Genomic DNA, 12021 nt, shown 5'->3' on the forward strand with positions numbered 1-12021 from the left:
CTGCTCCTCCCCCCTTCTCTCTTTCCTCTCTAAAATGAATCAAGTCTTCAAAAAAATATTTTTTAAAAAATACAGGAAGCTCTTTGGGAAGGTGGAATTTGAGCTGGGACCTTGAATGATGAATAGGATTTAGGTGGAGATGCTAGAAAAGAACACTCCTGGAGGAGGGAATAGTGTGAGAAAGAACACAAAGGACAAGGTGCAGAAACCCATGGAGAGTAGTATAACGTGGACATATTGGGAGGGCAGGTTAGAAGTGGAGTGGTCTAGAAGAAAGAAGTTTATGTTAAAGAGAACACTCCCTTCAATAGCAGCTGGCTGCCTATTTTTCTCTGTAATAGTTCCTGAGGTCATCTGACTACTTACCCCAAACCTCAAATTGTATTCCTATATATTCCAAAACTATGGTTTGCCTATTTCTCATTGCTGGGTTATGTCCTTGAACAAGAAGTAGTATTGCAGTCATGATGAGTCTGCAGCATTCCACAAAAGGATTTTAACAAAATGAGCTATAACACTATAGCAAGTCCTCAAATAAACATCATTTCATTCAACACTGTTTCATTATAGCATTGGTGAGATTTCATAAGAACTCTTGTTTATAACAACTTGCCTATGGTAAGACTAGTTTCATTATGCATCACGTAGTCACAGGCCATATTGAAGTTAAGTGCAGACTTACTGTACATTACTTGGGTTCTAAACACCTATATATAGGGTTGAAATAAAGTAGCTAAACGTTTAGTAAGTCAACATGACCTATCATGAAAGATAAAAAATCATGACGGGTAAAAGAATGGTTAATGTAACTGAAGATATTTAATCTAGAGAAGACTTGGGAAACACATGATAGCTATTTTAAATATTTAAAAGGGCAATCACAGGAAAGAATGACTAGAAATCCTAATACCCATGGTAAAATTTACAGAGGTATGACTGGATATAAAGATGTTTAAAAACATTACTGTCTACAAGTGTTCAAGTAGGGTCAGATGACCAGTGATCAGGAATATCTCATAAGCAGGAGTAAGATCTGAGCCACTGTTCTATTGGTAGTGTGTTTGTGGTGTTCCTCTGTTAAAGAACTAGTATAAGCAGCCTCAGTCCAATAAATTACTACTCCACAGCTACCATGGGCTTGCGTGTTGCTTACTCTAAACAGGAAGTTGGGAAGGCAGTAATATTGGATCTGGAATGCAATCAGACAGGAGCCTTCATGCAGATACTCTTCCCAGTTCTCCAAACACCCACTCATATGTGGTCTCAAAAACACTCAGTACCTTTACTTAGCTTTACCCACTTCACAATATGCTCAATATGAGCAATTTGACTCCCAAGCCTAGGTCAGGCCTGAGTGTTTCTTGTGAGCCATAGTTTTAGGCTAAGAAGGCTTGAGAGTTTGTGAAGGGCGAACCCTCCTGCTCACAGGGGGCTGTGATGACAGAAGTCAGTGGAAGGAGAGGTATCTAAGGAGTCCTGGGGAGGCAGGTCTAAAGGTCCAGGCCTGGCAGCATCACTGTCCAAGAAGGCCCCAGTTCCTATGGTCTGTGCATGGGGGGGGCCATGTGTTCTTGGCAGACTTTATTCCAAGGGTCCCATGTGGACCACAACTAGGGACTGGGCAGAAGGCGATGGCTGGTTGAAGAGAAGCCAGGCCCTTAAGTAGGGGAGGATAGTTGGAACATAGCACTGAAGTGGGCTCGGCTTTCAAGCTGCATACGATGGCCCAGTGGGGAGGTGAGTCCACGGACAAAATGGATCCGAACCAGCCCAGACTGCCCCCCAGATACAAGCCATCCATAGGAGTCCAGGTTTGGGCTGAAACGTACCTGTGAGAGAATAGAAAACAAAAGAAAGCTGCTCATAGGGTTGCTTTAGGGTGAGTCCTAGTCACAAGAGCAGAAAACATGGGCCACAATCTGAAAGGACAGGACCATGAGGGGGTAAGAGAAGTAGGAATGAGAAGACAATGAACAAGGTAAGCTCTTGAACACAAGCTTCTCAGAGCTATTTTCCCTCCTTAGCCCTCTTGGTCGCCTTTTCTTTTCTTTTTTTTTTTTCATTTTTCTGAAGCTGGAAACAGGGAGAGACAGTCAGACAGACTCCCGCATGCGCCCGACCGGGATCCACCCGGCACGCCCACCATGGGGCGACGCTCTGCCCTTGGTCGCCTTTTCATCTCCCATTTCATTGACCACAGGCCCCGAGCTGGGAGAAAATGAGAGTGAAGGGTGAAGAAAATGAGAGGCAAGGTTCTTACCTTATGAATAGCCTCCAGCTGCAGCCTATCCAGGCAGAGCTGAGACTGCCCCTCTCCCTCCTGCATACGCAGCATTGGTTCTCTACGGAGCAGATCGTGGAAAGAACCCTGGGGAGGGGAAGTGCAATAGGAGAGAGCAAGTGAGCAGCTCTTAGTTTTGCATCTTTGTGCTGGAACACTTTAGGATTCCCTATTATATAAAGACTAGAGTTTTCTACTTTTTCTAATTTACTGATTTTAAAAAGAAGAGAAAAAGAGACAAAAACATTGATCTGTTCCTGTATGGGCCCTGACCAGGGATCGAACCAGCAACCTCTGAGTGTTGGGACGATGCTCTAACCAACTGAGCTATTTGGCCTAGGCAAGTTTTCTACTTTTTCTAATGCCACACCCATTTCCCTGGTCCCAATTTACCAAATCTGTGTCTTGAAAGAGCAAGTAGTGATGGTTGACAGTTTCAGCATAAGTTCGAGCCTTGGGAGGATTGGGGGCCCCAGATGAAGCAGAAGAATGGTCTTGACCTTCACGACTGTCCTGATATGGCATCAGATCTGCTTTATATATAGGCTAGAAAGGAGACCATGAGATTAGGTTCCATAAGGCTGAATATAGAATAAAAGTAAAAGAGAAAAATGGTCTGGGGTAAGAGAGACTTAAAAATTAAGAAAGCAGTATGTTAAGCCCTGGCCGGTTGGCTCAGTGGTAGAGCGTCGGCCTGGCATGCAGGAGTCCAGGGTTCAATTCTCAGCCAGAGCACACAGGAGAAGTGCCTATCTGCTTCTCCACCCCTCCCCCTCTCCTTCCTCTCTATCTCTCTCTTCCCCTCCGGCAGCCAAGGCTCCACTGGAGCAAAGTTGGCCCAGGCGCTGGGGATGGCTCCTCGGCCTCTGCCCCAGGCACTAGAGTGGCTCTGGTCACAACAGAGCAACACCCCGGAGGGGCAGAGCATCGCCCCCTGGTGGGCAGAGCGTCACCCCCTGGTGGGCGTGCCAGGTGGATCCCAGTCAGGCGAATGTGGGAGTCTGTCTCTCCCCGTTTCCGGCTTCAGAAAAATACAGAAAAAAAAAAAGAAAGCAGTATGTTTAAACATATGTTCAGATGCACTAGAGTAGGGAATATTTATGCAACTCTGTATTAAGACTCCCAGGGAGATCAAGGCGGGGAAACCTAGTACTAATTTGTAGTACTAATTTGGGAGGTCATGTGGATTAGGACCTAACAGATGGTGCTGCCATTATATATTCATATACGTACAAATCTTCGCTCTACAGGTCGCTTGACACTTATTGGATTCAGTGCCATATCAGGCAATATAGCTGCAATGAGCTCCCCGGATATATCTCCTGCGGCTATTGTCCCAAGCCAGTCGGATCCTGAAAGACTCTAATAGGAAGAGACACATTTCATTCATTTATCCATTCAGTCATTCTCTCTCTTTTTTTTTTTTTTAAATTTTTTTTTAAGATACATTTATTTATTTATTTATTCATTTTTAGAGAGGAGAGAGAGAGAGAGAGATTGAGAGGAGAGAGAGACAGAGAGAGAGAGAAAGGGAAGGAGCTGGAAGCATCAACTCCCATATGTGCCTTGACCAGGCAAGCCCAGGGTTTCGAACCGGCGACCTCAGCATTTCCAGGTCGACGCTTTATCCACTACGCCACCACAGGCCAGGCTCTCTTTTTTTTGAACTGGTAATAACTGCAATCTCAGGTAGAAGAGACACACAAACAAAATAAGTTAATCATAACTCATATTCCTGATGAAACTGTTAACACATACCTATCTTCTATCCAAAACTACTACCTCTTCCTGACCACTACTAGGTGAGTAAATAAATCATTTTCTGGTGTAATGAAGATTTCAAAGAGAAGGGCTCACCCAAACAGTGCCTTTTCGAGGAGCAGTGAAGTAGGCCTTAAAACCAAGGTAACCAGCATCAATATAATGAATTCCACAGAGTCCATAACTATAAGAGAAAGAAAATAAAACCTTCTGTTTTCTAAGATTACATTCATTTCTTCTCCCCATGTCCTTCCAACATTCAAACTCCCTCAGTGAAACAGCCCTCATCAACCTCCCCACAATCAACTGGCACACTTCACACCCCAACCCCAAGGGTCTGTCCCCCAAGTTTCTCCTATCTCCATCCTGCCATACGAGGCATAGCAGTTGTCCTGAGCCACAGTGACACCGTTGTAGGGGAGCAGCCAGGCCAGCTCTGTACTCAAGAAGCGCTTGATAGAGTTTATAGGTTCATAAGGTCGACGAAGGTCCCAGAATTTGATTTTCCGATCGCTTCCTGCAGACACTATGAAATGACTGTGGAAAGATGGAAGATGAGGGAGAAGATCAAATCTGAACAAGTCTGAAGAGTCAGCTTGTCCCAGCTGCACTTCCCACCTCCACAACTCCCTATTCCAACCTGTTGGCTTTGCACCACTGAAGGGTACGCACAGCCTGGTCATGGGCTAGGAAACACTGGAAGGGGTAGAGCTTCAAGGAGCCATCTGAGAGCCGTATCCGCTGCAGGGGCGAGTTAGTGGGCAGGTTCCAGAAAACCACCATGCCTGAGGTAGGATAGAACATGTAGGAATTAAGATAGGTTCTCTCTTCCTTGCTCTAATTACTTTCTCTATATTCTACCCTCAGATCTGATCGCTTATGAAATGATACAAGGATCATGATTAGCTAGCCAACATTCCCTCCATAGTTTAACCCTTTGAGTAACACAAACGTTCATGTACGTCCTCACTCAAAGGGTTAACAAAAACCTAACTGCTCGAAAGGTTAAAATATGTAACATAATTTTAGATCCAATTCTCAGCAACAAAAAGTCATATCTTAGTCTGGGACCTTCAGTTGAAAAATACTGAATGCACTCAGAAACCTCTATGCTCTACTACATAAAAGTAAAGGGATTTTTGTCTGACTGGAAGTGACACAGTGGATAGAGCATCGACCTGGGATACTAATGTCCCAGGTTTGAAACCTTGAGGTCACTGGCTTGAGTCCAGAATTGCCAGCTTAAGTGTGAAGACTCTGGCTTGAGCATGGGATCATTCAAATGATTCCATGGTTGCTGACTTGAGCCCAAGGTCACTGGCTTGAGCAAGGTGTCACTGGCTCAGCTTGAGTCCCCTGGTCAAGGCACATATGAGAAGAAATCAATGAACAACTAAAGTGATGCAACTATGAACTGATGCTTCTCACCTCTCTCCTTTCCTGTCTCTCTCCCTCTAAAGAAAATGTAAAGGGATTTTAAAAGAACATAAACTCTCTAAGACAGGGGTGGCAAATTACAGCCCCTGAGCCAAAGACACCAGTTTTGGTAAGTAAAGTGTGACACAGCCCCACTCATTCATTTACCTAATGTCTATGGCTGCTTTCACTTTACAATGGTGGAGCTGAACAGTTCCAACAATGGCCAAATAGCCAAGCATAAAATACTATCTGATCCATTGCAGAAGTGTCTGCCAATTCTGCCCTAAGACAAAGAGAATAGGCAAGGTGCCAAAAACAACAAAATGTAGAGAAACAGAAAACAAGTAGACAAACAGAAACTAACTTGGATGATCCAAAACAAGCTGACCTCTGACCAGGCTGGCTGATGAGGAGGTAATAAAAAATGTAACTTTGGGCCCTGGCCAGTTGACTCAGTAGATAGAGCGTCAGCCTGGTGTGCAAGACATCCTAGGTTTGATCCCTGGTCAGGGCACACATGAAAAGTGACCATCTGCTTCTTTTCCCCTCCCTCTCCTCCTTCTCTCTCTCTTCCCCTCTAGTAGCCAGTGGTTTGATTGGTCTGAGTGTCGGCCCTGGGTGCTAAAAATAGCTTGGCTGATTTGAGCATCGGCCCAGATGGGGGTGGCGGGGTGGATCCCGGTAAGGGAGCATGAGGGTCTCTATCTCTCCCCCTCTTACTTAAAAAAAAAGTCAAGAAACTTTGATAAAAATAAGACTAATTAAAAAACAATAAGAGCCTGATCTGTGGTGGCGCAGTGGATAAAGCATCGACCTGGAAATGCTGAGGTCGCCAGTTCGAAACCCTGGGCTTGCCTGGTCAAGGCACATATGGGAGTTGATGCTTCCAGCTCCTCCCCACCTTCTCTCTCTGTCTCTCTCTCCTTTCTCTCTCCCTCTCTGTCTCTCTCTCTCCCTTTCTCTCTCCTCTCTAAAATGAATAAATAAAATTTAAAAAAAAGAAAATAAGAATTTAATAAATAAAATTTGGGAAAAATATGTGTAGCTAAAACCTCTTTCACACATAAACTCAAGGAAGGTAGCACCTATGAACCTTTCTTTTTTTTTTTTAAGATGGTTTTATTTATTTATTTATTTTACAGAGACAGAGAATCAGAGAGAGGGATAGATAGGGACAGAGAGACAGAAAGGGAGAAAGATGAGAAGCATCAATCATCAGTTTTTTCATTGCAACACCTTAGTTTTCGTTGATTGCTCTCTCATATGAGCCTTGACCGTGGGCCTTCAGCAGAGAGAGTAATCCCTTGCTCAAGCCAGCGACCTTGGGTCCAAGCTGGTGAGCTTTGCTCAAACCAGGTAAGCCCACGTTCAAGCTGGCGACCTCGGGGTCTCAAACCTGGGTCCTCCTCTTCCCAATCCGACACTCTATCCACTGCGCCACCGCCTGGTCAGGCTATGAACCTTTCTTGAAGAAAATGCATTGCCTGACCTGTCATGGTGCAGTGGATAGAGCGTTGACCTGGAATGCTGAGGTCACTGGTTTGAAGCCTCAGGCTTGCCTGGTCAAGGCACATATGAGAAACTACAAGTTGATGCTTCCTGCTCCACCTTCCATCTTTCTTTCTCTCCTCTCTCAAAAATCAATTTAAAAAAAATTTTTTAAAAAACAAAAAGGAAAGAAAAAATGTATTGACAAGTGAATTACAACTGAGCAACATAAATAATTCATCAATGGAGGGAGAAAGAGGAAAGGACTGGTAGAGACTTGCAGTCATTTCAATATAAAATTAAAGTTTAATAACTTCGGGAATTTTTTTTTTTTTTTGTATTTTTCTGAAGCTGGAAACAGGGAGAGACAGTCAGACAGACTCCCGCATGCGCCCGATCCCGGCACGCCCACCAAGGGCGATGCTCTGCCCACCAGGGGGCGATGTTCTGCCCCTCCGGGGTGTCGCTCTGCTGTGACCAGAGCCACTTCAGCGCCTGGGGCAGAGGCCAAGGAGCCATCCCCAGCGCCCAGGCCATCTTTGCTCCAATGGAGCCTTGGCTGCGGGAGGGGAAGAGAGAGACAGAGAGGAAGGGGGGAGGGGGAGTGGAGAAGCAAATGGGCGCTTCTCCTGTGTGCCCTGGCTGGGAATCGAACCCGGTCCCCCACACGCCAGGCCGACGCTCTACCACTGAGTCAACGGCCAGGGCCAGGAATTTTTTTTTAATGTTTATTTTATTGACCCTAGAGAGGAAAGGAGAGGAGAGAGACAGAAATATCTGCTCCTGTATGAGCCCTGACTGGGGATTGAATTGGCAACCTCTGTGCTTTGGAACGATGCTCTAACCAACCAAGCTCTCCGGCCAGGGCCCTGGTCCACAAACTGTGGCTCGTGAGCCACAAAGTACCACGTGTGGGTGCTACCTCAATAAGGAATGTACCTACCTACATAGTTTAAGTTTAAAAAAATTTGGCTCTCAAAAGAAATTTCAATAGTTGTACTGTTGATATTTGGCTCTGTTGACTAATGAGTTTGCCAACCACTGGGCCAGGGCAACTTTGGGAATTAAGATAGCAAATGAGCATCAAGTTTCATGTACCTCGACAAAATGTAAGAGTAATATCACCAAAGAAACACAATTAGATGGTGGGAGGGAAGATAAAAAGAAATGTAAGAGTGCTAATTTCCTTATCTCCCGCGCAGAAAGGTTACTGATGATGCCTAAAAATAAACTTGTCATTTAAAAACAACTTAATACCTCCAACACTTAATGTCATTTATAATCTTTTTTTTCTTTTTAATCTTAAAAATATCTTTAAGAAACTAGTATTTCTGTGGTAAAGGAACATTTATTGGGAACTTATCTAACCTTTCAGCTTCATTTGTCTTTTTCTTCTATAAAATGAAGTACAGCGGTACCTTGAGATACAAGTTTAATTCGTTCTGTAACTGAGCTTGTCAGTCAACTCGTATATCAAACAAATTTCTCCCATTTAAAATAACTGAAATAGATTTAATCTGTTCCAGCCCTGTGAAATATCCCCAAACCATCCTAAATTATGAAAAAAGACATGTTTTAAATTAAGAAATACACATGTATACTTTACCAATGCATAACAAAATATATGAAATAAAAGAAAAAAGGGTTATTTAGTACTGTATTCTTACCTTGGAGACAGACAAGTGTGGCTAATGGAGGTAAATGGAGGAAGAGGAGGGAGGGAGGGAGGAAGGGATGCAGGCACTGTAGACAAGTAAACTAAAACTGCACTTTCATTATTTAAAATGAAACCACAAAAACTTAATTGTAAAAAAAACGTTCTTAACTTTAAACTTAATCTAAGCTTCACATTACGTATTTTTCATTTAATCACCACCTGTTTTTGCCTTTTTGGCTGCACTTTCGGCACTTTCACTTGCAGGACGTTTGAATAAAAATCTAACCATAGAGGTGTGCTTTTGCCTGCCTTTTAAAATGTTAGAGGCCCTGGCCAGTTGGCTCAGTGGTAGAGCATCGGCCTGGCGTGCAGAAGTCCCGGGTTCGATTGCCGGCCAGGGCACACAGGAGAAGCGCCCATCTGCTTCTCCATCCCTCCCCCTCTCTTTCCTCTCTGTCTCTCTCCTCCCCTCCCGCAGCCAAGGCTCCACTGGAGCAAAGTTGGCCCGGGCGCTGGGATGGCTCCATGGCCTCTGCCTCAGGTGCTAGAATGGCTCTGGTCGCGGCAGAGCAATGCCCCAGATGGGCAAAGCATCATCTCCTGGTGGGCATGCCGGGTGGATCCCGGTCGGGCGCATGCGGGAGTCTGATTGCCTCCCCTTTTCCAACTTCAGAAAGATACAAAAATAAATAAATAAGATAAATAAATAAATAAAATGTTACAGAAATGTGACAAGTGTCATCAAAAAGTACATGACCAGTTGAAACTTTTTCTGGGTGTTTCTTTTCAATGAAACTTGAAAGCTTCTCCCACATTGCCAGCATGTCTTTAATTTCACTTGTAGAAATCACTTCCTCCAACTCTACCTCCTCCTCACTACTAATCTCTTGCAGAAGCTCCGCATGTTGCATCATCTGTAGCTCCTTCAATTTCTCAATTGAGAATTCTTCCTCATGTTCCTCGATGAGCTCATTTATGTCACCCTCATCTACCCCAGACCTATCGACTCTCCGAGGGACACAATCTCCTCCAATGCTTCTTCCTCAGTCTCGGTCTCGGGTTCGAAGTCCCTGTCTGCAACAACATAAGGCCATAACTTTTTCCATGCCGAGTTCAAGGTTCTTCTTGTAACCTCTTGCCATGCCAAGTCAACAATGAGTAAACATATCACGATGTTGTAGTGATCTTTCCAAAACTCTCGAAGGGTATGATTTGTATTCTCAGTCACCTCAAAGCAGTGGCGGAACAAGTGCTTTGTGTAAAGCTTTTTAAAGTTGGAAATGACCTGCTGATCCATAGGTTGCAAGACTGAAGTTGTGTTGGGTGGGAAGTAGAGGACTTTCATGAATTTGAACTCATTGAGAATGTTATCTTCAAGACCAGGTGGGTGGGCTGGAGCATTTTCAAGGATTAGTAATGCTGTCATCGGGAGTTTATTTTCTTGAAGATATTTCTTCACTGCAGGACCAAAGACGAGATTTACTCATTCAATAAAAAACTGCCACATAACCCATGCCCTAGCATTGGCGCACCTCATAACCTGCAGTTTTTCTTTAAGAATCTTGTGAGTCTTAAAGGCTCAAGGATTTTCAAAATGATACACTAGCAGTGGCTTTACTTTAAAGTCACTGTTTGCACACAATGCAAGGGCCAGACAGTCCTTCATGGGTTTATGGCCTGGCAGCTTCTTCTCCTCTGTGGTGAGGAAAGTCCTCTGGGTCATTTTTTCCCAAAACAATCCTGTTTTGTCACAGTTGAACATTTGCTGGGGGATGTAGCCTTCCTTTGCGATAAGTGCAGCAAAACGTGCGATGTACTCCTCAGCTGCCTTAACGTCAGCACTCACAGCTTCACCATGCCTCACCACCGAGTGGATGCCAGATCTCTTCTTGAAATTTTCAAACTAGCCGTGACTTGCCTTAAACTTACCTTCTGCTGCCTCTTTTGAGGTTAATGGTTCTTTCTTCAAGTCACCGTAAATAATGCCTGCCTTTTCGCGTATTAGTCTCTATCACTGTATCTCCTGCCAGCTCTTTCTCTTTCACCCACACCAGCAGAAGCTTCTCCGTTTCTTCATGGATATTTGTCCTTAATTGGGACAGAATTGTAGTTTCTTTTGCTGGATTTGCGCTTTTGATGCCATCCTTTTGTTTAAGGATGGTACAAATTGTAGATGTATTGCGGTCGTACAGCCTTGCCAGTTCAATCACTCCTACACCACGCTTGTGTTTTTCTATTATTTCTTGCTTTACTTCTATTGACATCATTCTCTTCTTCTCACCACTGTCCTTTACACTCACTTTCTTTGGCCCCATGACAGCACACAAAAAAAGTTAGTAAAAAATGCAAAAATGATGCAAGAACGAGTACAGCGCACGAGATTCAACGTGATTCTGTGGGTAACACGTGAGAAAGAATGAAATGCTGGTGTTGTGCTGCCGATACTGGACCCGTGCATCAACGCGCCAACTAGCGGCAGCTTCCTGAATCATGATTCGTATCTCAGAATTTCAGATCTTGAACAAAAATACAGACTGAGTCGCAGCTCGTATCTTAAAAAAATCGTATGTTGGTCTGCTTGTATCTCAAGGTACCACTGTGTAATTAAATTTAATACCTTCTAATTTAAAATAGCTTATAGAGTATGATCCCACTTCTTTTTATCTTTATATATGCATAGAGAACTGCATGAAACAATGTTCAACTACTTAATTATTTTTCTGAATAGAAAAATTTTTAATAACTTTATTTTTTTAACACTGCCTGAATAGTTCTATGTAATGCCCAATACTGAACCAAAAAGGAAACAACCAAAGCAACATATATGAAAGCCCAGAGAGCCGCCGCTCCTTGCGTTCTGTTTTGGTTTTTACCATTATAGTATCCAGCAGCCAGGTGGTGGTGGGGCCGGGTGGGCATCCAGGCCAGGCTAAGGCACTGACCACACTCAGAGGGGTCTGACATCTGCATAGATCCCACCTGAAGGGTTGCCACACTCTGTACCTGCAGGGACAGAAGAGATGGGACTCGAGTTAGGGATACCTACTGTTTGGAACAAAGGCTCAAATTAGTGTTCAATCCAACAGGAGAGGAAGATCTCTGAGTCAGAAAGAGACTCACTGCGGAATCACTAAGGGACTGGAAGATGGAACCTCAGGTAAGGCAGAGTTCCTCACTCACCTTATAGATGGCGGGCTTCATTGCATCTGTGAGGGTAAAAGAGCAGTAACCGATCACTCTGGATCCAGAGGACTGGGTCCTCATCAGCCTCGCTTAGACCACCCTGCCCTTTCAATAATGACCTTCCCCCTACATGCTTATCTCGTCACCATCAATGTACAAGCCCACCTCTCTCTGCCCCACCCTCTCCTTTCTTCCTGTTACACCTGCTAGTACCCTTCCTATCAGAATGGCT

The 12021-nt window shown here is 44.2% G+C and overlaps 1 protein-coding gene across 2 annotated transcripts in view; it reads right to left on the bottom strand.

Annotated features, from left to right (window-relative positions):
• Nucleotides 1–289: 289 nt before the first annotated feature.
• The window catches only part of GTF3C2 (general transcription factor IIIC subunit 2), a 30407-nt gene continuing 18675 nt past the window's right edge, over nt 290–12021 (bottom strand). For both annotated transcript variants that reach the window (XM_066266762.1, XM_066266761.1), the window contains exons 13-21: nt 11787–11812; nt 11480–11609; nt 4683–4827; nt 4418–4579; nt 4139–4226; nt 3515–3643; nt 2675–2827; nt 2261–2368; nt 290–1829 (exon numbers count right to left, since the gene is read on the bottom strand). In XM_066266762.1, coding sequence (XP_066122859.1) covers nt 1659–1829; nt 2261–2368; nt 2675–2827; nt 3515–3643; nt 4139–4226; nt 4418–4579; nt 4683–4827; nt 11480–11609; nt 11787–11812 — 1112 coding nt within the window. In that variant the 3' untranslated portion in view covers nt 290–1658. The remainder of the gene's footprint in view (nt 1830–2260; nt 2369–2674; nt 2828–3514; nt 3644–4138; nt 4227–4417; nt 4580–4682; nt 4828–11479; nt 11610–11786; nt 11813–12021) is intronic.

This window comes from Saccopteryx bilineata, chromosome 3 (genome assembly GCF_036850765.1).
Source record: "Saccopteryx bilineata isolate mSacBil1 chromosome 3, mSacBil1_pri_phased_curated, whole genome shotgun sequence".
In the NCBI taxonomy this organism is placed as follows: Eukaryota; Metazoa; Chordata; class Mammalia; order Chiroptera; family Emballonuridae; genus Saccopteryx; species Saccopteryx bilineata.